We start from the raw sequence: 25,855 nt of genomic DNA, 5'->3' as shown, positions 1-25,855 counted from the left end.
AAAATGTAGAATAGACATAACATTTTTTCCATGTTATAAAAATTTTTAAAAATATAAAAATAGTGGAATAAAAATATCGGAATTAACGCCATCTTCAGAATGCTGGATGAAACATGTATAGACAAGGAGAATAAATAATAAGAGAAGGACAGAGATAGGATAAAAATATTGAAATCAGCGCCATCTTCAGAGTGCCGCAAATGAAACTCACAAAGAAAGGATAGAAAATAGTAAGACAAAGATAGAAATATATTAAGAATTGACATTTAGCGCCATCTTTCGAGAACTACCGATATCTCTTCAAAGAATCATCGTTCTAGAAGCATCCGATGTTGGCGCTGGTGATCAATTCTTATTTTTGATTGCTAGCGCCATCTCTCCTGCACTGCCGGTATCTTTTCAAAGAATCATCGTTCTAGAAGTATCCGATGTTGGCGCTGGTGATCAATTCTTATTTTTGATTGCTAGCGCCATCTTTCGAGCACTACCGGTATCTTTTCAAAGAATCATCGTTCTAGAAGTATCCGATGTTGGCGCTGGTGATCAATTCTTATTTTTGATTGCTAGCGCCATCTCTCCTGCACTGCCGGTATCCCTTCAAAGAATTACTTTCTAAAAGTAATCAAAGATGGCGACAGCGGTCAATTCTTAATATATCTCTATCTTTGTCTTACTATTTTCCGTCCTTTCTTTGTGAGTTTCATTTGCGGCACTCTGAAGATGGCGCTGATTTCAATATTTTTATCTATCTCTGTCCTTCTCCTATTATTTACTCTCCTTGTCTATATATGTTTTATTTACGGCTCTGAAGATGGCAGTAGTTCCTCAATTTTTATTCTAATAATCAAATTTTTTTCAGAAAACCAAGTTTATTGTGTATTTTATTATTCATTTGTGATCGTGTATATATCTTGATTATTTTATTAGAAAAATTATTTATTTATAATGGAATCTCTTCAAGAAATATTGCAATATTTAAATCCAAATACGCGATTAGATCTAAAAGCTACCGCTTTAGAACATATTCTCAGTGAGTATTTATTATTAAAAAATGTTTTATTATTTCAATTTTAATCTCTTAATTTTATTAATTTCCATCATGATAATTACTATATATTACAGGTATAACTGGCACCATTGAAGGACGGGAATTGTTATTAAAATTTCCAGATTTATTAGTACAATTAATTGCCTTAACTCAAGATTTTTCCACTGCAATTTCAAAAGATGCAACTCTAGCTTTGATAAACATAACTGCAGATGAACTAGGAACAAATGCATTTTTATTAATTTCAGAAACTCAACCTAAGAATGGAAAATATAATTACAATTTAATTCATGTTTGTATTAGGTAGACATATCATTAATTAAATCAAATAATATTTTTATTATTTTTATAAATATTTTTATTAATTTTTTTTATAGATTTATAATGGACAAAGAAAGTATTTTAGCAGATCCTTGTTGTATGATTCTTTCCAATATGACCAGACCATTGCATTTAGTGGATAGAATTATAACACTTTTTGAAAATAGTGATTATACTTGGGACAGTATTGTGGCAGCATTTACTGCTAAACAATATAATAACGTTGGTGCCAAACTTCATTATTTAGGACCTGTTTTCAGCAATCTCAGTCAATCTCCACGTGTAAGAAGGTAAGTTATCAGTTAATCCTTTTATTTTTATTTAATTATCAATTTTATTTATCGTAATTTTATTATACAATATAGGTATTTAATGGATAGAGATCGTAATGTCATTCAGAGACTACTTCCTTTCACAGAATATGCAGATAGTATAATAAGGCGGGGTGGAATTATTGGCACCTTGAAAAACTGTTGTTTTGATGTAGAAAATCATGAATGGTTGTTAAGTCCTGAAGTAGATATTTTATCGTATCTTTTATTACCATTGGCTGGACCAGAAGAATTTGATGATGATGATAATGATAAATTGCCAGTTAGTCTGCAATACTTACCAGAAACAAAACAGAGAGAGCCAGATTTGGATATTAGGTATTAAAAATTTTTATTATTTTTTTTTATTTTTTTATTTTTTTTTAAATTTTTATTTTTTAATTGTTTTAGAATTATGCTACTGGAAGCTTTAACTCAATTATGCGCAACGAAAAAAGGCCGAGAAATATTGAGAGCGCAAAATACGTACATCATACTCAGAGAGTATCATAAATGGGAGCAAAATAAAAATGCATTGTTAAGTTGTGAAAATATTGTAGATATTTTGATTAGGTAACGAGATCTTAATTCTTTCTTCAAATTTTTTTTGTTGTTTCATATATAATAACAAATGTTATATAAATTTTAGAACCGAAGAAGAAATAGGTTTGGATAATCTAAAAAATATAGAGGTTCCAATAGAATACTCAGAGAAATTTTATAAAATGGATCAAGACTTTATTAATAGTACATGATGATATTGGTACAATAATACGAATTATTTCATATACATTGCACAAAATGTACATACTATAAATATAAAATAACAATTTATCTCGTAAAAAACGAGATTGCGCGTGATATTGCACTGTTCCCTTGATTGTTTTTATTTTTAGTTAAATTATCAGATCTTATATAATTATTAGACTATTAGACGAATTAATAAAAATTTGAACAAATAATGGATCACATATTTTAATAATCACAAATTATAAATAAAGATAGACTAAATTTTAATAAAATTAATTTTTTTTCTTATATATATATATTTCAAACAATTAAAAGAATTAAAGAAACGAAGAAAAGCAGGTAATATATATTCGTAAAATATTTGCATATTATTAAAATAATAAGTTGATATTTTCTTTTCTCTTTTCTTTTGCTTTTTATTACATTTCTTTTCAATACGAAGTAATATAATTTTAATTTACTCGATTCAAAGTAATTCTTGCTGAGATCAAGTCTCGCAAAAATGAGAATATGATACCATTATTGATATATTAAAAATATTTCAGATTTCTGATATATTCGAATTAAATATAAATGATATTATTATTAATTAACAACTATATATATATATATGTATATATCGATATATTGGAGCATTTATCATCATCAATTTTTTCAAATTAAATTGTGTAAAAGCTCAATACACGCTTCAAATAGTTTCAAATATTTTTCTAGTAAAACAAATATTTATAATGATAAAAATAGAACATATAATAGTATCACTAACATTTATATTTAAGTAATACATAATTTAATATCTTTTATTTATTTCTTTCTAAATATTTTCATTTAAGTCAAGTACGTCATACAATATTTACACCTTTTTGCTAACTGGTGTTTCTTTCTTAATAAAAATAAAAAAATAATTTATATATGCATACATACGTATATAATGTATAATTATACATACAGATAAAAAATTCCTTGCATAAATTCATATATATTTTTTTAATCTCTTTGGCATCTTCCTATTTAAAATTACATCATTGCCATTTATTAATTATCAGTTTACTTAAAAAAAAATATTTTATATCTTTAAAACATTTCGATTGGATCAAATAGGAAGAATTAAGATCAATAATCATCATGGTAAATATCCTAGTCCAGCCTCGAGACTAATAGAACTCTTAATGCTGGAGGCATTACTAGCTCGTCTACTGATCCTATTCGAATCAGCCCCGAAGACTGCCGCGATTTCCGCGCTTTTCTTGATGGAAAGGGCTTCGTGATGCGCTCCAGATCGATTGGAAGAATGGGAATGACATTTCTTATTCCTGTCTGCGCCACCAACGTATACCAAACGACCCTGTGTGTCTCTGGCACTAACGACCAACACTTTTTCACTGTCCGACGATTGTTGAGATTTCCGATCTGGATTGAAAAGATCATAATCCAGGGCGAGATTGTTCGAACTGCCATAGCTTGATGACGACTGCTTCTAGAAAATATAATTAACGATATAATTTTTAATTATTTTATCTGATTTTAATTATTCGATTTCATTTTCTTTTTCGGCTATCAAAATATTCGAACGAATTCTTTTGAAATCTTAAATAAAAATCTATCTTAATCTCTCCGTATAAAAATTTAAATACGTTAACACATTTAATTTTGATATAATGTACCTTGAGTACATCCAAACCTTGAGAAGGCGTTCGACCTCTCCCCATTTTCGTCGCTCGTCCTCTGTCTGGGCTTCCGGCTCGACTTAAGGTACTTTCATAGGGCATGATGCCCCTTTGCCTCAATTGTTCCAGTATTGTCGGACGAATCGGTTGTCGGGCGCAGTAACATTTATTGCTCTCGGAGCAGCTGTCGGTGTCACACGAGCACACCACCGTGTTTGGAGGTACATGAGGCTGTTCCGGAATTCTTCTGGACAACGAGCAGTAACATTTGTCCGCCGATACGCAGGTGCAAGACTCAGAATCGTAACTGCACTCGCTGCAACTCACGTAACCACTGCTGCTCCTATTCGCGGCAACGCCTGCGCTTCTGTTTAATCTTCTACCTGAAGAATTTCAACGCTTTGATAAGTCTTTTGTGACATTTTTTTTGAATCTGTGTTAAATCGTAACTGATTTTCAAACTCTAGAAGTTTTTCATATGTAATTTTCTTTCGTAAAGTTCAACAATTTTAAATATCTACATTTTTTCACATTACTCTATTAAATATAAGTGTTGCAAATAATTTTCAATGATTTAATAATCGTAATAGTTAATAAATAATTAAATTAGAACTGAGATTTATAGATTTATTGTTTGTCAAAATGAGAAAATTTTATATTCAAATAATATGAATAAATATGATTATACGATAAAAGTTTTAAAGATAAAGTGGCAATTACATTCGAACGGTTATTTTCCTAAAGAAATAAGAAATTAAATATTTATTTACACGTATCACTGTCCTCCGAAGTAGTGTGGCAACCATTTTTACTCGTCCTCCAAGAAGACCTTCTCTTCGCCAGCCTGTTAGCCAATACGCGGTTTCTGTGATTGTTTCTGACATCGCAGGAAGAACTGCTACCGAAACTATCGTTCAATCTTTTTGCAGGGAATATGACGGAAGTGAATTCTGTCGGTCCACCTTTCAGCCTCGACACCGACCTCTTGATAGCCCTGCCAAGTAAGCAGGTTCGTCGATTCGATCGTCTTCGTTGCGGTCTTCGACGTCTTCTCATTATGCTCGCTGATCTCTGATATAACTCATCCTGCGTCAGTGTCGCCGCCAATTTTAACAAGAATTCTTTATACAATGGTTTCAAATCGTTGAAGGACATCCCTTCGGGATCTAAATAAAAAAAAACAATATTAAAAATATTAAAAATATCATACGGTTATGAATATTTTCAATTTTATCGAACGATAACTACCGATAATAGCTGCCAAGATGTCGTCAACACTGGTCAGACCTTCCTGATTTCTAAACTCGTCGAACAACTCCGTGAATCCGAGAGGGGTGCCACCTTTGATGCTATTAGGCCTTCTAGCGCTTCCAGGATTCAAAAAGCTTCCTCTTCTAGGTAACTCGACCCTGGTCATCAAATCTCCTCGATCCACGTCGATGTCGCTTTGAGATCTCTTCAATTTACCTTCTTGAAGATTCTTCGTCGCGTCCTCGGACCTGCTAACGGGTGGCTCGCTACCAGCTCTGCTCCTCTTCCTGATCCTCGGCTGATTACACTCTGACAAATCCAAATTCGACGTGGAATCGCTCAACTGTTTCTTCAGAGGCTTGTCCATAGTGACCACCCTGCTCACGCGTCTTCCGGATGTGCATTTCTCGTAGTCCCTCGATCTTCTTCGTTCCACGGACACAGAATCATCGAAATTCTCCTGATTCGATTGGTAAAACTCACTTTTACGAGATCTGCCGAAGAAAATGTCTTCCTGGGAACTTCTTATCTTCCCTCTCTCGCCGGTTCTACTACTCTGAACATCCTCTTGAGCAAGACTATATATCTTGTCAACGTCTTTGAAATGATCTTCGTAGAGTCTCTCCTTGCTACCTTTTTTATTCGCTCGTTCGTACAGCGAGTTTTCTTCGCTCTTGCAAGTCGATTTGTCGATCCTGTCGTGGATCAAAGCGTTTGATTTGAGAGATTTGTTTGAAGAATACGCCTCCTGACCCTTCGAGACGTCTTTCGAAGGGATCAGTTCGTAGGAATCACGCGTCTTTTCGTACATCTTGTCCTTCGCGTTTTCCAACTCCTTATCGGGGCTCTGTTTCTTAAGATTCTCATTTTTCCCTGTTTTCCCACTCACAGGACATATCTCGTATCTATTGGAAACAGCCTCGTACAATCCATTAGCTCCGATGTCGTAAATTTTACTCGAGGATTTATTAAAATTGTCTATTTCAATTTTTTCCGATATTATTAAGTCTGATTTAGTTGCAAATATCTTGTTCTTCGAGTTTTGCCACTCCTCCTTTTCGGATACCCTCGAGTCGAAGTTTTTCTGGATAGAATTGAAATTCTGGACCAGTGGAATCATTTTTTCCTTCGGGGTCTCTCTTCTTCTTCCCCGTGCCTCCAAAATATCTTCCGCTTTCACGTCCGAATTCTTTTTCTTCCTTCTCGGTGCTTTTTGTAATTCCGACGGTTTCGAGGTTTCATCCTCCGTTACCGAACTGGACACCGAGGTCTTCTTCGTTCGTGGGGGTCTTATAGGATGCGAGGTAGTCGCTTTAACGGACTCTGGTTGCAAAATGTTCGTTCTGATGCCGAGTCTGCTGCTTAGACTGGGCAGTTTTCTATCACTGGAGGCTATCGAAGCTAGGCTCACGCAACCAATGCCATTCGCGTGCCTTGGTCGACGTCGATTCGCGTCGAGATCAGCCAGAAGAGCTCTGTAGAGGGTCGCTGCTGCGGCCACTGCGTCGTCTTCCGTTTTACAGGCGAACGCGTGACATTCTAATAGTCTCGTTGCACCTGGTCGTCGCATTACTACAGCGAATATGGGGGGATAATTTTCCGCTGTCGTTTTCAATCCACGCATTGTTCTGGAAAGAATCGAATTCGTCAACAATCTTTCTCGAAAAGAAAATATTTTTTCTGTTTTGGAATTAATTAGTCATTTGGTTACTCATCAAAATTGTTTATTGATCGATCGATAACAAGTCAGCGATTACTTATCGATCCATTAATCATTGGTCAATCGAGTGTCCTTGCTTTGTCAATTCAGTAGTCAATAATCGAATCGATGGTCAGTTTAATGGTCAGACTTTGTTATTAATCATTGGTAAGTTGATGCTCGATAAGTGGTTAATTCGGTCATTTTATTAACTTTATTAATATTATAATTAATTATGTAAAATATTTGCTTAATTGATGCTAATTAATGAAAAATAAAAATGTTGTTTAAATATAGAACGATACAGCCAACGACAATATCCCACGAAAATTTCTCCATTTTTGTAATTCCAAACGATTATACTTCTTCTCAAGGTCATCGTACTAACACATGAAAAAATTTAATTACAGGTAACCACGACGTCATTAATTTCTCCGCGAGACGCTTTCCATCGCGATGCTCACCTGTATAAGTCTGCGTGCTTCTCCTCGCCTGTCTGGCTCTGCTCGTGATCGCCTACCAACGGCAAGAAAGCGTGATGCAGCTCTCCCGATTGCACGCGTTTACCGCGCAGCCTCAACGCGCTCCACACGGCGATTCTGCGAAAGGGGTTGTTCTTCTCGCAGGCGTCGTTGATGCGAAAAGTGAGCCCTCGTCTCGACACCTCGAGCTCCGCTCTCACGGATTCGTCGATCCTTTCCAGAAGCTGACGCAGAGGCTCTTGGAGACCTCGAACGCTGGCCACACGACCACCTACTGGAGCTGCTCCCATGTATTTCACCTGAGCGAACGAGTAATGATGAATTTGATCTCTTTTCTAAAGTAAAAGATAAGATTTTTTAATATTTGTCTCGTTTCTAGCCGCAGCAATACAAACGTATCACTTTCCTTGGTTAGGAAAATAGAATTTGGATATAAACGCTTACTTTTATAATTATTTACAAAGATTTTGTATTTTGTATGAAAATATTACAAATTTATCGATATATATATTTCTCTTAGTATTATATGTTGGAATTAAAATGAAGAAAAGCGAATTAAAAATATTAAAGTAAATTAAAAAACGTAGTAATGATTATTGTTACTATATGTTATGATATGACTATTATCAAAAAAACATCAAATTAGTTGTACTAATGGTTATCGTATATCAGGCAGATATCATTAGAGTGAAAAATGATAATGGATCTATTAAAAAGATAGCGAGGCATGCGCATTTAAATAACGATATAATGAAAGTTCATTAAAATATAAATATCGTGTAAATTATATAGATAAATCGATGGTATTATCAAGAATTTTCATCGATCGTGATTAAGCAGAATCATCGTAAAATCGTTTCATCGTTGCGATATAATTGTTCGTTGTGTGTTTTCAATAAAAGTGAAATGAAAAATTATTAACGAAAAAATTAGATATCCTTTCATTTAGAACAATATACAAAGATTTATGAATACTATTTTTAGAATATTTCGCGGAAGAAGCGAAAAGTATTGATAAGAATTAACACAGTTGATTAAATGCCATGGTTACAAACATTTGTGATATCTTTTGAAAAATTTATTTCTAAAAGACAGAAATGTTCTTAAGAAAAAGAATATTTTTTAACGTTTATCGTTAAGTATACGATAGAGTTTCAGTATAGTGTAGATAGTGAAAAAATGAATTTTTAAAGTGTGCTAAAAGATGCAATGTGACACACTTTTTTATTACTCCAACAGACTTTATCCGTAACTGTAACAACGAAGTTAGTTTGCATATTGGGACAGACATCTGCGAATGATGGAACGAATAATATATGATAATGGTTTAAATTTAACGCTGATAAAAAAATGTTATTGAAATATTTCGATGTTTTTACAATGAGCAAAATATTAATAAAAGAAAATACTATAAGAAATTATTTCATTTAAGTTCATTTGAGAAGTATAAATAATAAAATATAAATTAATTTAAAGAAAAATCATATATTTGAAAAAAATCAATATACGATGATTATTTAACATTTAGCCAAAATAAGATAATATATTATTTTAATCCCACTTTATTTTCCTATTGCTCTGTTCTATTCACATTCTCCATTTTTATCACGATATTTTAAATTAAAATTATTTTCAACGACGACTGCAAAATATTTTATTTTCAAATATATATTTTATTTCAATAATGCTTAAGTCTACCCTACATTACACTCTACCTCTCTTCAATACAGTATACACAAGTGTACTCCCTTTCTCCAAATCTTGTATCCAAATTTCTTTTTTAAATATATATACCGTGCATCGAACCTTCGACCATACGTGAACTCGTTCTTCCTCCATGTTACAAATTCCCCCACAAACCCACTTTCCCAGTTCTCTTATCGCTTCGTCGCCGTTTCAAAACCAGAAATGCGATTGCACTTTTTTTTTTTAAAAAAATCTACAGCAATCACAATTGTGTTATCTAGAAAAGATCATAAACTCAAACTCCTAGAAGAAATTCCTTTCTCAATTTCAAGATCGTATAATTCTCTGGATCGTGTCGAGGCAATGATCTGAGGCAATGATCTGACCTCGGCGAGGCAACATCGCGGATGGCGCAACGAAACGATGCGGAAGAGGGAGAGCATAAAAGCGGGGCAATAAGAAAAATCCGCATACCTATTCGTGGCAACGAAGGGGAATTTTTCAGTGCTCCGAATACATAGTCCAGCCTAGTCACGCTTCGTGAATCGTGAATGGAATGAAAGTGATGATTAAAAATCGTTGGGACCACGGATACCTGAGAAAAGTCTGCTTTTTTGTCTTCGAATATTTCAATTGAATATTTATTAATATTTCTTCTTTTTTTTTTTTTTTTTTTTTGGTAAACTAGATTTACAATTTAATTCGTATTCATTAAATGTGGATTCACATTGAGTCATAAGTTATCGATATGTGAGATACCTTTGGAAGATTAAAGAGAAACGTAAAGATTGGTATACAAAAATATCGCTTGAGGCTTATTTATTAATTCATACACGATTGAAGTTTGTGTTAAGTAAAGTGAGATAGAATTTCATTTTGCTTCATCTAATTAATTTCAATTGCTTCGAAGAATCAGTCCTTCATAGAGATATCCCACGAATATATTAATAACATTTCACTTGATGAAATATGAAAGATGTGCTTCAAAAAAGACGAAAAATTTATTGCTTGGATAAAAAAACCCTCTTTTATGCGAATTATTTATCTTTCTAAATAAAAAGTTTTAAAAAGACATTGAAGTAATTTGTTTTCAAGATTTTACCTAATATTTATGGTAAATTACATGTTAGAAAACTATTAAAAATTATTTATCTCGGTTTCTATAGTCTTTTTTATAGATTTCTACAATTTTTAGTATTAATATATGTCTGTGTATAATCAAATAGAAAAAATTTAAAATTAATTCATCTAACGAAAGTTTTTATAGAAATAATTTTAATTTCAATTAAAATATCGTGATGATTCTTAAAAATCGAGAATACGAATAATGAAATAAAATTATTTTCACGAGGAAAAACTGTAAATCTCGGGTAATAGAAATAATAATACATCGTATGATTTCATATAGTAGAAAGTAGGTATGTTTCGGCGATTCTTTATCCAAACGAAAGCATGTAAAAGTTTCAGTTTCTTCTTCAACCATTATATAAACGACACAAAATATTTTTCTCACTATGGTCAAATTATATATCGAAGGATATTTATAGAATTTTTATAATTTTAAAATTTTGCAAAGAAATTGTTCGCTCATATGTACATATGACTTTGGACTAGATGTTCTCTTCAGAGAAATCAATTTTGAAGAAGGATGTGTATCACGACATCACGCGAATTAGGAGTTAAAATTGTTCAAAAATATCGTTTCTATCACACGAAACAACCTCGTCGACATATTTTCCATCGTCTCTTAGACATTAGGAACGATATTCGCCTCTTTCTCGATGAAAATTTCGCTCAACCGTGTCGCATAATTAGTAGTACACAATATTAAGTGTTACGACGCTCTTAATCTCTGCTGACACGTTTCGTTCTACCCTCATTCGGCCAAATATTATATTTAATATACGTCTCTTTGATCAGATAAAAAAAAATATAAAAAGAAAAAAATACAAATATTTTTAAGATATTCTTCATGTTTGTTGGACGAATACGAAAATATTCTTTAGGATTATCCACTTAAAGTAAAGTTGGGATCAGTTTATCGAAGATTTGAAGTATGTTGAAAATTATTATCATTTTTTTCAACGTTATTAGAAAAATTTGAAAATCAATAAAAATCCATATTATTGCGTTAATTGTAGAAAAAAAGAATTGATAATTAATGATATAATTTTCGAACGAACAAGTAGTACAACCAATTATACTAAATCTAAATTTTATTTCCATTCGAAATTGCTTTGCATTGAATTATTTTTAAAATTTTTCATACATGAAAGAATTTAGAGTAACCATGATTAAATAATTAATTGAAATATTTAATACATATTCAATTAATTTATAATATTCTGTAGTTGTATTAAGAAACTTTGCAATTTTAATATCTCATAGTTATTCGAGTATATTTTTCTCGTCTCAAATAGAATTGATCTAAAAGTAAAATCGAGAAAAGATTTTTCATTCATCGTCCGTACGAGTTTGATATTTTCTTGGTGAAGCATGAAGCGATCGATGCGTGTTTAAAGGCAATTTTCAGCTCGTGAAGTAGGTGAATACATGGCCAAGGCGCGAACAGCTGCGAACTCGTCTCGAGAGTGGAACGAATGATCGTTCAGAGATTTTTCTCAGTACTTAGGGAGAGGGATGCGGTGACGAGGCCGTATGGTCAAATTAACATAAGTGAAAATCTTCTTTTTCTTCGTGATCCCGTCTAATTGCAGTGAAATCTTTGCTGCACGATATACGTTTGGCGAATTGCATTAAATATACCGATTTATTTTAAAATATTATTTTAAGAAAATCAATTCGAATTTTGTTCTCGAAAAATTGAGATTTCTTCTTGTATTTAAAGGTGAAGAAGCTAGAAGAAGATGAGAAATTTTTTAAAATTTTGTTAAAATTCTCAACAATCGAATTTATTAAAAAGTAGAAGAAAATTAAGAATTACAAGATTTTGAATTAAAATTTTTACCAGTACATTCTTCGTTTAATCGTATACGTCAATCATGCAAAGTGTCATTTAAACAAACATATAAATTATTTATTGTATAAAAAAAAAATGTTTCATACAAAAGTTACAGTTAAGTGGATAGAAAAAAATATATTCACGGGAATAAAATAATTGCTATGAGAACGAATAAAAATTATAAAGGAAAGTAATCAATATGTATATTTACCGGTAAAATTGCAGCGACGCATTCTTCGGGTGTTCCGCTTTCGGCCTCCACCGAGGCGAACATGGCTTCGATCCGCGCTTGTACGGCGCTGTTCACCCGCCTTTGCTCTTCCGCCCCCACGTTCTCCACGTAATTCGAGTTCATAGTCGATACCCCACCGTACCACCCCCCAATGTTGGATCCGTAAATCGATCTATAAATCAATAAATGTTGAATAATATTTAATTCCTTTAATTTCTTTTCAATATTTTCTTTTCTTTTTTTTTTTCTAGGAATTTGAAATTTTGGAATTTAAGAAAACGTTAAATTTATACCTCGAGTCCTCGAAAAGGGCATCGATGCGAGCTTTGCTCCTGAGAGAGCATTCCGATGCGGGACCAGCCAACCGGAAGCCATCTTCGTAACAGGACATCCCCACGCAAGACATTTTCAATTTAAATTATATTAGAATAAGATCCACGTCTTGCAGGCTCCCTATGGCTTTTCTCTTGGTTGTACTTCTATATATCGACGTCATTCGTTCTGAAATAATTCAATAAATGTTTTTTTTTCACTAACAGGTAATTACCTTTCATTCTAAAATTTTATTGGTATTGATTACTCGTTTATCGATTGCTTATACATTGTTTTAGACCAACATCTTTATTTTGGATGAAAAGCATGTCTTCGATGGTAAAAAATAATTTGATATCAACAGAATATTTTGGATACGCGTGCAAAGTATTTCATTTAAACTGGAAAAACTTCAATCTTCAAATTTATATGCAATTTTAATTGTTTAAAAAATTTTTTAAACATTTGATGTCCGTTTGAATTTTATTAATTTTCTTGGAAGAAAAATCTTTACTTTTCACTATTCATTTTCTGGTGTAAAATGATTTTTTTTCGAGAAAGAAAGAGAATTTAGCGTAAGAATATAAAAATAGATGATTCAAAAAGATCAAAATGATCTCATGAAGATTATCGTACGATTATTTTTCCCAAAGTATTTATGGTCAGCAATGTATATCGATGGATCGATGCAATATTCTAAACTTTATTTATTAACAGGAAAAAGAGACTCGATTATTAACGATGGTAAAAAATAAAAATGTCAATGAACTTTTGAACGTCGAATAAGAAGTTCACGAAGGTAAGTGGCGGTGAAAAAAATTCGCAGGATTGGATTGTGGAGATCTGGCAAGGATCTCACCTCGTTTCCACGGACACTTGCCGCTGATCCGCAACCTGCGTTAAATTTATGCGAGAACAAACCGCGTCGGACGTACTAGCAATTAAAACTGTAATTGCAGGCAAGAAAATTGGATAAGAAAGACTTATCCGATCTTCTCGATGGACGCCTTTCAAAGTTTCAGTAAAAGTGATAGCTCCTCGTAATTTCACCCTTCGATATGATGCTTTTAGTCATGAATATCCAACCTATTCTTAATAAAGCTGCAGAATGACTTTTTTTGGAATATGTAATATCTTTAACGAGTATATTAATTTGCAAAATATTCAGATTTTATATTTTTCAATATATTTTTAGGAAAAATACTACTAGTAAAATTATTATAATTTCTATTAATATATGATACATTTTAATCAGCTGATTTATTCAGATGTGCGTATCTAATGTATATAATAATTGTAATGAATTGCGCTTTAAGTACTTTCAGATTTATTTTTTTTTTATTTTAAATTTTATATTTAATTTTAAAAATTTAATAAAGAAATTTAATTTGTAATTGTTTTATTTTTAACTTCAAATAATAACTTGGATAGTAGAGATTATCTTGAATATATGAACAATATAATATAAACATGATCTATATATTATTATAAAATTTTAAAATTTTCTTTATAATTTTAAAAAGTATAAACAGTTTTTTTTCAGAATTTCAATATCAATGTTTTTATGCAAAAGATTCAATACGTCATAACTATGCGAATTAAGCTCTCAATGAATCAATGAATCTCGCTCAATTTCCTTACGGTTTGTGTCTGATCGTAAATCGTAACTAGAACATCTTTGCTATTGTTGCATCAGCGAATTCCAAAGGAATTTTCACGCTCGCAAGTTCGCAAGTCACACGAAACCTGGTTTAGAATGGATAAGAAGGAATTATGTTTCGCGAATCGCAATTGTTTACCGCGATAGAAATCGTGAATACTCGATAGAATTATTGCACGCATGCCATCGACATGAACACGGCTCGATTTTCACTTGGCACTCGCGTTTCTTTTGAACATTGATCTTTCGGGGAAGAAGCGATGCAAAACTTGAATTTCACGTTGCGTGATAATATTTTTTAATATCTACATATAATATTTCTCAAGATATCATCTTAATTTTGGTTTAATTAAAATCGGTAATGCTTTATAACGATTCTTTGAATTGTTTTACAGACTCGAGAGATATATTCGAGTGAGCTGATAAGAATAACCATATAAATTTCGTATGCGAAGAGCAAATTTATTATGAAAATTTGTGCGAGTTAAAAATTTCAATGTTAAAAGAATCTAATTATTTTTTAAATTGTTTGTGCATGATCAATAATATGAAAATATTGTGATTTCATATTGGTAATGCTATCTAATTTGCTCGTTTAATATTTTATAATTTGATTTTGTTATTAAAATTTGATATTTGTGAAATTTTATATTATTAACATAACATTTACAAAATCAACATTGTGCCATGATAAAATAAAAAAGATTCCATTACTCTTGGAAAACTTTTCCAAAGCATATAATTATAATACTTTATTCACATTGTTTTAACATTTTATTTAAATTAACCAAAACAGTAGAAACATATAAGGAAAAATGAGAATATTATTAATTATTGAAAATTTTAATTACAAAAGAAATATTTTTTTCAAAAATATTAACATAAAAAAGTTTATTTTTGAAATGTTAAATTAAGTCAAGTTTTAAACTCTATTAAATGAATCTCCCTAAAAATATCGAATCACGTAGCTTGATAACATTCAGAAGGTAAATTTATCCACGTATCGTAATAAGAATCTATTCTTTTCACTTCCAAGTGGTTCGTATAAAAGCAATTCGTAAAAGAACTCAATCACTATCTTCTTAATTAATCCTCATCCAGTTATCCTCACCAAAATTGTGAATGTCATTCAAAAGCCAATAAAGTATCATTTCCTTCTGAGATGGTGTATCGGATCGTATCAGAATCCGTTCAGAATAAGTCGAAGAAGAATATAGAATATACGTGGTATATATATGGTAATTATAATTTCTAATTTACGAATTCTTCTGAAAAACGAAGCTGCGTAAAACCTTGTACAGTTATTCGGATCGACTTTTCTGAAGGTGGTTATCTTCTCAACTTGTGTATTATGGAGAATAACTGTCGCTGACACGAGCACTTAAACGAAGCCCATCTGTTCATATGTTCACCGTTGCACGCTCAAGTCGTGACCGATTATCGAAAATTGGACAATTATTCTGTCTGTTAATTGCAACAAACGGGAACGAATTTTAAATTTTGTCTCAAATATTAGGATGATGGTTAGATGATTGAGCAATCGGATTAAATATTATTGTAAAATTCAATAATAGCAGAATATATACTAACGAATTTTGTGCGACAGATATAATGAAATATAATAATGATGTTTCGATTGAAAAATTATAAAAAAGAAGTATCAATTATTTAGAAACTTAATTATTAACTTATTAAGTCAATAATGTTTATAATTTTAATTGATAAATTATTCTTAACAAAATGGCTCTAATTATTCTGTGAACAAAACCTTAATGATTGATGTACGACCATAGGATTTAAAGAATGTTTTTAGAAGAAATAATTTAGGACCAATATTTAATTTTTCAAATTTTATCAATTGAATTAATAAACCAATACGAATTATGCTTGTTTAATCAATACCAATATGAAAAGATTAAGTTATAAATTTGAAATCACAGATGATTAATTATACATTACACGAGTAGCATACAATTAAAAAAAATATTCAAGATGAAGATATTTGAAGAGCTTAAATTCAATCGTTACTTATCTCGAGTTAAAATTAAACACGTGCCTTAATTGTCTATTTAACAAGCCGCTGAACGAGATTTCATTTTTAAACGTAACTCAAACAAAAGAATGGTCCATAAACTTGAACGAAATCTATTCACGAGACATTAACTTTACTACTTTTTCTGTATTCTTTATCAACTAATTTATCAACGAAAAATATTTTTTAAAACTACTACGTTCTTACCGGTATTTTATGTAATATATATAAATTAATTTAGAAATATATAATATAAAATTTTTTTGGAATAATTTATAACAAAAAAACGATGAATTTTATCTATCATTTTTACTGTTAATTTCTTAATAATCTTCTAATAATAATAATAATAATAATAATGTAATAACATAAATCAAAGATTAGGATTTAATAAAATAAATATAATAAAATAATGTTATATTGTATTATATTATATCAAGAGAAATATACAAATTATAGAATACATATGTAGTTAATTGGGATTGATTTATCAAAAAACGATTTTATTTTCTTTTTTTTTTAAATATCTTCTCACTAAATATTCTATCATTTTAATAAATATAAATTTCGGAATAATTACAAGATAAAAACCAGCTGGTGTTTATTTAGACGGCTGTCATCTCTTCGAATGACGAAGTATATCTTTGTTCACGCGATGGCCGGCAAATGCAACGAATATTAAGGTCGACAAATGGATATCAATATCACGTGTCGACGAATCGCATAAAGAAACTAGTTTCCCGATTTAAAGAGTGTGAATCGTTCGAATTACCAAGTTTATAGTTCGTTTGCCAGCCGAGTTCAGTCTGATGAAAATCGAATAAATAGACGGAAGTTACTAAAATTGGTCATACGAAACTGTTTGCGTGCGAAGGAAAATCGTGTCGAATGCATTCGCTCACTCCTTTGATGTGAAAATCTCCGATTGGTCGGATAAATTGAGGAAAAATGGAAATCGAAGAAAATAGAATTAAAAAATGAATAAGATAATCTTTGTGAAATTGAGTAAAAACTGAAATAAACAAATAAACAAAACATCATTGATTGATTTCCTTTGTCGTTACTTATCTTTTTTTAAATAAAATTTACATATTTTTACTCAATTTCTTCAAGAACTAATTTTTTTAAGGTTAAAGAAAAATAATTATTTTTGATATTTTAATAGTATTTATTCAAAGAATATTTATAAATATATTAAACGAGAAAAACTTTATTCTTGTTTTTTTTTTTTAGAAATATTCTTGAATTAACCAAATTAAATGTACGAGATTTACTATATGAATTATATATGAATAATTATATGGATAATATCATTATACAAATAAGTAAAGGAACATCGAATATTTTTCCCTTTCATTTATACTTAAAAAATATTTTTCACTCTGAAACAGAGAAATTATTATCGAGAACAAGAAGACAATTCTTAAAATCTTTCTTAAATTCTTTTAATGATATATATATAACTATATATTAATAACGAATATAGATATATACATTAAAATTTCATTCCACTTACTTTCCCAATCGATGCCCTTAATCTATTCCCAAAAAATCTTCAAATATAGAAATATCCAAAATCCTCTCGAGAAACACCGGTGCACTATTAATTCCATCGTGAAAATCACTCGTCGATCCACAATATTCCAGATTTTTCCATCTTCTTCATTTAACAAAATTACACGATCCTTTCGACGATAAAGATCGAAGCACAATTCTTCTTTCACAAATCGAAACTTGGATTTATTAAACTTGCTCTCTTTAAAATCGACGTAGGGAGACGTCGATTGGCGAACACACAGAAGAGGAGAACATTGACGAACGACCTTGGCCGCGAGTCGATCCGGATGACCGTCGACGTGAAACTGCCGGGGATGTTCCGCAGGAGAGACTCGAGTTCTCTGGCCAGTGAGTCGGCTCCTCCACGCTGGAACGAGGAGGAGGAGGAGGAGGAGGAGGAACAAGAGGATTAAGATCGACGGAGAGAGACTTTCTGCTCTCTTCGCGGTGCTCCATAGGAAGGGTGAACGTCTGGTCCCCTCCCCCATCCCACAGCTTTTTACCGGAAACCTCGTCTCGAGTCACATGGATGACACGTACGCATCATTTTGATTAATCGGTTTACTATCGATCTTTATTCAATTTCTGGAGATATGACGCTTGAGAGGGATAAGTAAATAGAAAGTTGTGGTTTAGAGGGAAAATTCTATTTTTGGAATTCTCGAGAGAGTGAAATGATTACCTCGTGTGGAAGATATTCATTTTCTTCTTGTAATTCTTTCCTTTCTTTCTTTCTTTCTTTTTTTTTTTTTTTTTTTTGATAATTTATTAAAATTATGGGTTAAGAACAATCTGCGAATTTCAAGTTTCATAGAATTTTCTCCATAGAATTTTTTCTTTTCTAAAACGATTTTCTTTCCTAAAAGTAGGATACTTTGGATTATTAGTTTCCAGAAATTTGAAAGATAACGATTAGATATTTTTGCGTAGGAATAGTTATTCGAAACAAAAAGACTATAATATGTATACCGTAATTATAGTTTATCTAAATTTCTGCGTTTTAGCGAGAAGAAATTCGACAGTGCTAGCGGGAAAGTGGGTCGAAAACTAGTTACGTATATTATGCAAATTACCTTGTATTTAACGTGTAATCATTATCCAAAGGAAATGCTTAAATTACTAAGGAATTGAAAAACGCACGATACCTACTCATTACCATTATAATACTAACTCAAGACTAACTTATTTGCATCGAAAAGAAATTACAGGAAAAGATTGCTGACTTCCCCATTATTCCGTATAATAGAACATTAATAAAAATAATTGCTGATTTTCACGAATGATCTATTAAAAAATCGAAACTCGCTCAATGCCTGTTAATTACAAATTTTCACTTCGTATTTACACCAATCCAAATCCGTGCCAGACGATGGGAGCAAAATTAAAAAAAATCTAAGCTCAGCGTAAAAAGAGCATGTACCTCTCAAATTTCACTCCATGCGATTGATTCATGAAGCGAGACTACGTATTCGTTCCAAAGTATTCGATCGCGTATAACGAGATCTGCACGGCGTTCTGTTACGCGTTACATTGTATCCAGTGACCAATATTTTTACTCCGATCGCGAAAGGACGGTTGGGGTCAAGGGAACAAGAAGAGAAAAAAAAAAATACGAGGAGAGAGGATGAGAATGAAGGGAGAAGCTGAGCAACCGCAGTCTGGATTCTCTGGTTTCCATCGTTGGTCCTCTTCGACGTGGTAACGCGGTAACCGATAACGGTACTGCGCTTCGACGGCGTTCACCAATGTGAGAGTACTGTTATTCCAACGATGCAGCTTTCCTCTCTGTTCCACTCCTGTCGTCGTTCCTTCTCGTCCTGTTCCTTTGCCACCCGGCAAGCGTGAAGCAACATGGATGCTTGTTAGTCGCTCCTTAGCGCTCGTCGAGAACGTAGGAAGAATAGGTGTGGGATCGAGTAGATCGTTGATAAGAATTTTTGTAAAAACGACAGTGATTTGATTATATAACTGTTTCAACATTTGCTAGATTAGGTTGAGCAGATATAATGGAGAAGGATGAGTTTTAATAACGATTGATTGAGTGATGTGATACGTTTAAGAACGGATTAGATGAGAATTTTTTTGAAAATGACAGTGATATGATGATAATTATTCGAGTTGATGTACTTGGAAATATATAATGAGCTTTAGATGGAGATAAAGAATAGATGAACGAGCTTTAGATGATAGATTGAGTGTTACAAGAGTTTAGAAATTGAAATCAGGGGTTAACGTTTAATCACACCGATTTAGAGTTTGTAAAATCAATTTATAGAAACTAAAAATAATCGAATATTCTCTCAAATTCTGATTATGATACAAAGATATGATAAATCGAATATTGGATAGGTAGAGATTGAATTAAATTTTCTATTCGATAAAAGGAAAATAAAATTTGTAGACGATAGATTGGATATCAGGTAAGTAAAAATTAGAGGTTTCGACTAGCTAATCAGATTTATTGGAAATTCAGAAAATAAATAAAAGCAATAAAGTTTTAAAAGGTTAAAAGCATTAAGAGATAGAATAGAAAATATATAGATGACGAATAAAAAGATAGTTAAGAAAAGAGATGTGATAAAATTATCTCACGTCATTTTCTTCCCCTATATGGAAGGTAAACAAAATAGGAAGCAATTATATTCTAATCTTCGTCGCAGTGATAAATCGCATCATACATCATACATCTCTTGAAGAAATATCTGCAAATTTTAAAATTTGCATACATTTTAATTTTCTACGAATTTAGTTTACATTTCTAGAGAAAAAATTCGATTCAGATAAGTTTTCATGATAAAATTTCTTTGTAAATAAATTTTTTATTTTTCTTCCATCTGATGAACATGATACTGAGACGTTAGATACAGAAACTGTACTTACATGAATATATCTTTTAAGGATTGAAGTTCATATTTCGATTTAGAAAAAAATTTTCTATGCACGTTTCCTGAACTTGATATTGATGTTACGTACTAGATAGATCATATTAGTCACGCTTATATTTACATAATGACGGCTTTCGCTTAGCGGGATCAAAGTTCATCGTCGAATAAGATGGACTTGAAATTGCAGGTTTAATACATCATACGGTACCAGAACAACATAAAGCACGCTCAATTACGTGTTCTCCATAAATTCATTTGCATACTTTAATTTTTTGTTTACGTTCCTCGTATCTACTTCCCTTTTTTCTATCACATTGCCACGGCGAAAGTAATCGTTTGAAAGATAAACGCGTTCTCACCTATTTTTCCTGCTTTCTACTGTTTCAGGAACAAACATTTAACAATTCTCTTTTTTATAAATTCATTGTTCTTTTTCTTAAAATATTTAAAAAAAAAAAAAAAGAATAGAAAAGATTTTACTTTACATTTGTACATAGCATTAAGTAATTCGATATTCGATATATTTTTAAAGATAGAATGATAAGAAACAATATCTTCAAAAGAAAAAATTTCATAAGAAAATCATAATTTTCGGTTTCTCAAAATCCTCAAAATGAAGAAGTTGCTCGTTTCGCATGTTCGCGACTTTCTTGATTAAAACGTACCGTCAATTTTACAATAATATCCAGTTATTTTATGCATTGTACCATTACATGCCGTGGGTATTGTAAACGACAGCTGACGGACATCGCTTCGAGGCGGAAGTTATCGCGGCCACTGATTTTTCATCGACTCGCTTTCGCAGCTGTCGTTACCTTCGAAAGATCTTCCTATAAGATAGGAAAGGATAGATAGAAGATTTCAAAAATTTCCTTGTCTTTCGAAAATTTATTAATTTGAAAATGTTATTCATTCTATTATTCTATTACGATATCTACATTATTTATTTGCTAGGTTCTTAAATAACTTATTGCTTTCTTAAGCCATTATTTCCTAAACATCTAATGAACATTCAAATATTATAACTCTGTGACGACTGTTGTTCAATTAAATTCTACAAAAACGGAGTATTTATTGAAGAAAAAAATGTTAGTCAATAAGAAAGTTTATGATGTAATTTAATATAGCCCTTTATTGTATTCAACTTTATTGTATTCCTCTTTCTCTTGAACTTTAATTAAATTCGTCGCGTAGATTTTTTCTTCCTTTCCTTCCAATTCAAATGCAAATTCATTGTCCATTCGTGTTTGTTATAATTCAGCCCAGTCCAAGATCTTTCCTTCGTGTTTTCTGCTTGTTTCCTTTTGATTCAGACATCAGTCGCGAGCATGTGTGATGCAATTACACAGTCTGGCTCATACGAAAAGGAACGTGCGATTGTCAACGGTTGAGAAGTAATATGCAGTCTGTCGTATAACATATACTTTTGTATCGTCGACTATAAAAAATCAACATTTTTTACCGTTTTTTTAAAACTTTTTTAAAAATATTTAATCAGTTTTTATTATTAAAATTTTCAAGTTTTTAATTAAAAGATCAAAAAGTAGATATAACAAATTACGTTGAAAAAAGAAAATTTCCAATAATTCGTAATAATAACTATATAACGTTTGATCGATGAATTATTTTAAAAAATCGCAATTTCTTGTCCATAATAATATTTCAAACTCAGAAAAAGATGAGAAGATTCGACGAAAAATGAATTTTATCGATAATTGAATTTCGATCAATGGCAAATATCCAATGAATTTGTTCCATTGGTGACCCTGTTTCTATCTAAAAGCATTTACGCTTATATGCGTACACGTGTGCGTAACTGTAAATTGTCGCGTCTAACTGTAATACGGGCCATTGATGTTTCCATCGCGAAATTACATGGGAATCGAACGAAGATGATTTTACTTTTTATAATATATATATATGTGTATATACTTATATTAAAATTGAACTTTGTGCAGATTTCTCTGAAGATTTCTCCAAAGATTTTCCTCACCTTTGATCTTCTCTTAATTGTTAAATTACACATAGAACGTAACGAGTCTTCTTCTCGATGGCGCATTCCAATCGACGATTGCCTTCAACGCGAGAATAACTGTTATGTATGCTATGTTTTCACAGTCTTCGTTTTCATCCCTTCTCTCTCGCTTTTGGACGCAGATGCGTCTTAAGAAGTCTTATTGTATTGCCTTGAAATACGAAGAACGTAATTATCTGTTGATGGTATATATAATGATGATTCTACCTATTTTCATTCGAGAAAATATTTCTTGGAGAAAATTTGTTGAAAGAGAATTTGAAATTTTAAAAAGTGAAAACATTTTAGAATTATTTTAAACATTCTTCAAAAAGTAAGCTAAACAAATTCTTAGAAAGAAAATCTCTTGAAAAGTAAGCTAAACAAATTCTTAGAAAGAAAATCTCCCTTTTTCTTTTTAATCCTTATGATTTATCGTGAATTTAATAAAAATATAAATATTTGAAAAAAATCCTTTTATAACAGTATCTATTCAAACAAATGATTTCGAAGAAGAAATTTAAATAAGATATGGACATAATCAAAAATTTTAAGAATTCTTATTTCAATATTTGAATTTCAAGTATTTTTTCGTGGAAAATAATCTTTTTTCTTTTTTAAATTCATCGTTTCAATTTTCAACTTTATAGTTTATGATTTACAGATATAGAAATCCCACGAGTTGTTGATAGTTTTTCGCAGATTATAATTTATGAATTATTCGTGGCAACTCATGTTTACAAATTACAAATTATAACGGGACTATCTGTGTTAACATTGTTTCGGTACTGTTATTCTATTCACTCTCACGCATATGGTATAATATTGGGAAAAATAATTTTATTAAAAAAATAAAAATTCACTGAAACGATATATTAGTTAAATAAATTAGAAAAGAAAATGAAATATTTATGTGTTTACTTGAACAATTTTCTACTCAACAACATAAAATTATAAAAGTTATGAAAAGAGTAAATGCGTTGAAGAATCATTGTATTTATCAATAAAAATTTGTAATGGCGTGCATGTAATTACGAATGATGCTATACATCATGGATATTCGTGAAATGTTAATTGCAATCTTACATAATTATATTATTTTCAGCATCGAGAATAGATTACATTGATCTCTCAACATGATTTTTTAATGATTTTTTAATTAAACAATATAATATATTTTTTATTATCTTCTCTTCCTCGATCATCAATTTTCTTTTTCTTTCATACAACATCTTTCATATGAGATCACAAGATCGATTAATACGTTTCATGAAATCATGTGTCTTTTTGTTTTTAACAATCACGAATAATTTCGTGTTATATCTTACACGAATTGAAATTCAATAAATAAAAATTTCAATTGATTAGGTACAATTATCTACAATTAAATACGAAGAGCAAATATATCTAAAGTACATTCAGTACTGAAGTACTTGAATCTATAAAATAATAAATAATAATTTCAATAGAAATTTATCCACAGGAATGAAAAAAACAATATATAATATTAATCGTACATCTCACGTATAGAAATCAAAAGATGAAACAAGGAATTTTGCGTTACGTCAGATAGAGATGCGCAATAAAGGTCGGTTCTCGCGCATCCATAATCCAAGGCTGTCTTTCTATTCCTTTTATATCGTGTCATCGTTCAAAGTAATCGCCAATCATAATCGAGGACTATTCCAGAAGCTCGTCGAGGTATTAACGTGTAATTTCAATCGTAATTTAGATGAATGTTCCAAGTATTTAACATGGAGTCATTAATGGAAGAGGAAGAGTGCCATGTTAGCACGTGACGTTCGTGGTTGGATGCACTCGACTTGCAAGGTTAGCGAGTTTAAACATCACAGTGTCATCGTTTGAATCATGGAGATCCATGATTTGTATTCCCAAGATTAATTATCCGTGAAGTTATTTTTGCCTACGATTTGAACGCAATATTATCTCAACTACGATCAAAAGATTCATTGTTTGTTAATCAATTGACAAAATTTCTTGAAAAAGAATTTATACGTAAGATAAAAACAAATGTTGATTAAATAATAAATTGGAAATTTTGGTTTCAATTTTTTAAATATAATAAAAAAGAAGAAAGCATCGATATGTCGATATTTATATATACTTATGATGGAAATTACAAATGAAAATGTCAAAAAAAAATTTACAAATCTATGAATCTTTAATTTTATCTTTTTCAAAAAGATAATTAATGTAGATATTATTTTCAGAATAAGAACGAAATTATTATTATCACTTGAACGTAACGATGCTCAAAAAGTGCTTGTAAGAATTTCTAAATCAAATCTTTATATCGAAACTAAAAGGATAACGTAGTTAATGATCGATGTCATGGGTTTTCAAATATATGTATCCATTTCTAAGAAACCATATTCGTTTTAAGTTCATTTAAAATAGGATGGATAGAAATTTCTATAAAAAGCACGACATAAGGAAATGAAACGTGTTCAACTTATGGCTGACAGGAAAAGACTTCCGATAGCAGAGTTTAACGAGACTCGTTTTCAAGAGGCGAGGAACAGGAGGGAGATAAAAAAAAAGGAAAAAGGCGTTCCACTTAAGCTGCCAATCAAGGCGATTTGCATTCCAGGAACGTTTGCCGCGATCGCGAAACCGGCGTATATCGTCGGTTGCGGTTAACCCTGAAAATTACACGCGAGAACGGAATGTGGTCGACGATAGAGACTCGCGTGTATTCGTCCCGAGAGCACACAGGTATGCGCATAATATATCGAGCAGGAAACGCTTGATTTCAAATCTATCGCGAAATACACGTTAGAACGCTCTTTTACGTTTTTGTCTAATGCTATCAATAGTCGTCGTTCCTTATTTTCTTTCCAAACTTGTTACTATTCCTTCCTTAGTAGATATATATTAATAGTATTTTTGAAAGATTTCTAAGCCTTGATTAGTGCTATGAATATTTAAATATCGCTACTCTGTAGATTTTATTATATTCCTTCAA

General features: G+C 31.2%; 2 protein-coding genes and 1 long non-coding RNA gene across 5 annotated transcripts; 2 read left to right on the top strand and 1 right to left on the bottom strand.

Annotated features, from left to right (window-relative positions):
* The first annotated feature begins 797 nt into the window (after positions 1-797).
* Positions 798-2,642, top strand: LOC107994563 (protein HGH1 homolog). The gene is made up of 6 exons (XM_017051540.3): positions 798-1,030; positions 1,123-1,351; positions 1,426-1,659; positions 1,735-2,019; positions 2,092-2,253; positions 2,330-2,642. The coding sequence occupies exons 1-6, from the start codon at positions 946-948 to the stop codon at positions 2,433-2,435; spliced, it is 1,101 nt and encodes a 366-aa protein (XP_016907029.1). The 5' UTR covers positions 798-945; the 3' UTR covers positions 2,436-2,642.
* On the bottom strand, positions 2,397-23,836 carry LOC107994568 (uncharacterized). 3 transcript variants are annotated; one of them, XM_017051548.3, is made up of 8 exons: positions 17,930-23,836; positions 12,703-12,910; positions 12,389-12,581; positions 7,512-7,828; positions 5,346-6,976; positions 4,868-5,263; positions 4,095-4,480; positions 2,397-3,907 (listed from the first exon to the last, which is right to left on the bottom strand). In XM_017051548.3, exons 2-8 carry the CDS (start codon positions 12,813-12,815, stop codon positions 3,554-3,556), a joined length of 3,390 nt encoding a protein of 1,129 aa, XP_016907037.2. In that variant the 5' UTR covers positions 12,816-12,910; positions 17,930-23,836; the 3' UTR covers positions 2,397-3,553. The 3 variants fall into 3 exon arrangements, with proteins under 3 accessions (XP_016907037.2, XP_016907038.2, XP_061933464.1); XM_017051549.3 differs by having other exon boundaries at positions 2,397-3,904; XM_062077480.1 differs by having other exon boundaries at positions 22,849-23,836.
* Positions 6,975-8,103, top strand: LOC133666466 (uncharacterized). The gene is made up of 3 exons (XR_009830641.1): positions 6,975-7,215; positions 7,458-7,840; positions 7,909-8,103. It is a non-coding gene; the product is annotated as an uncharacterized LOC133666466 (long non-coding RNA).
* Positions 23,837-25,855: the final 2,019 nt, after the last annotated feature.

The sequence above is a fragment of the Apis cerana genome, linkage group LG7 (genome assembly GCF_029169275.1).
Source record: "Apis cerana isolate GH-2021 linkage group LG7, AcerK_1.0, whole genome shotgun sequence".
Lineage (NCBI taxonomy): Eukaryota > Metazoa > Arthropoda > Insecta > Hymenoptera > Apidae > Apis > Apis cerana.
Note: the sequence above shows the minus strand (reverse complement) of the source record. Positions and strands in the feature narration are given on the sequence as shown.

Coding starts and splice junctions, on each gene's coding strand:
- LOC107994563 (XM_017051540.3), top strand. CDS start 946: ATGGAATCTCTTCAAGAAATATTGCAATATTTAAATCCAAATACGCGA. Junction 1,660..1,734: donor CAATCTCCACGTGTAAGAAG/GTAAGTTATCAG, acceptor TATACAATATAG/GTATTTAATGGATAGAGATC. Junction 2,254..2,329: donor ATTGTAGATATTTTGATTAG/GTAACGAGATCT, acceptor TATAAATTTTAG/AACCGAAGAAGAAATAGGTT.
- LOC107994568 (XM_017051548.3), bottom strand. CDS start 12,815: ATGTCTTGCGTGGGGATGTCCTGTTACGAAGATGGCTTCCGGTTGGCT. Junction 12,582..12,702: donor GCCCTTTTCGAGGACTCGAG/GTATAAATTTAA, acceptor ATTGATTTATAG/ATCGATTTACGGATCCAACA. Junction 4,481..4,867: donor TTCGGAGGACAGTGATACGT/GTAAATAAATAT, acceptor GAAATTCTTCAG/GTAGAAGATTAAACAGAAGC.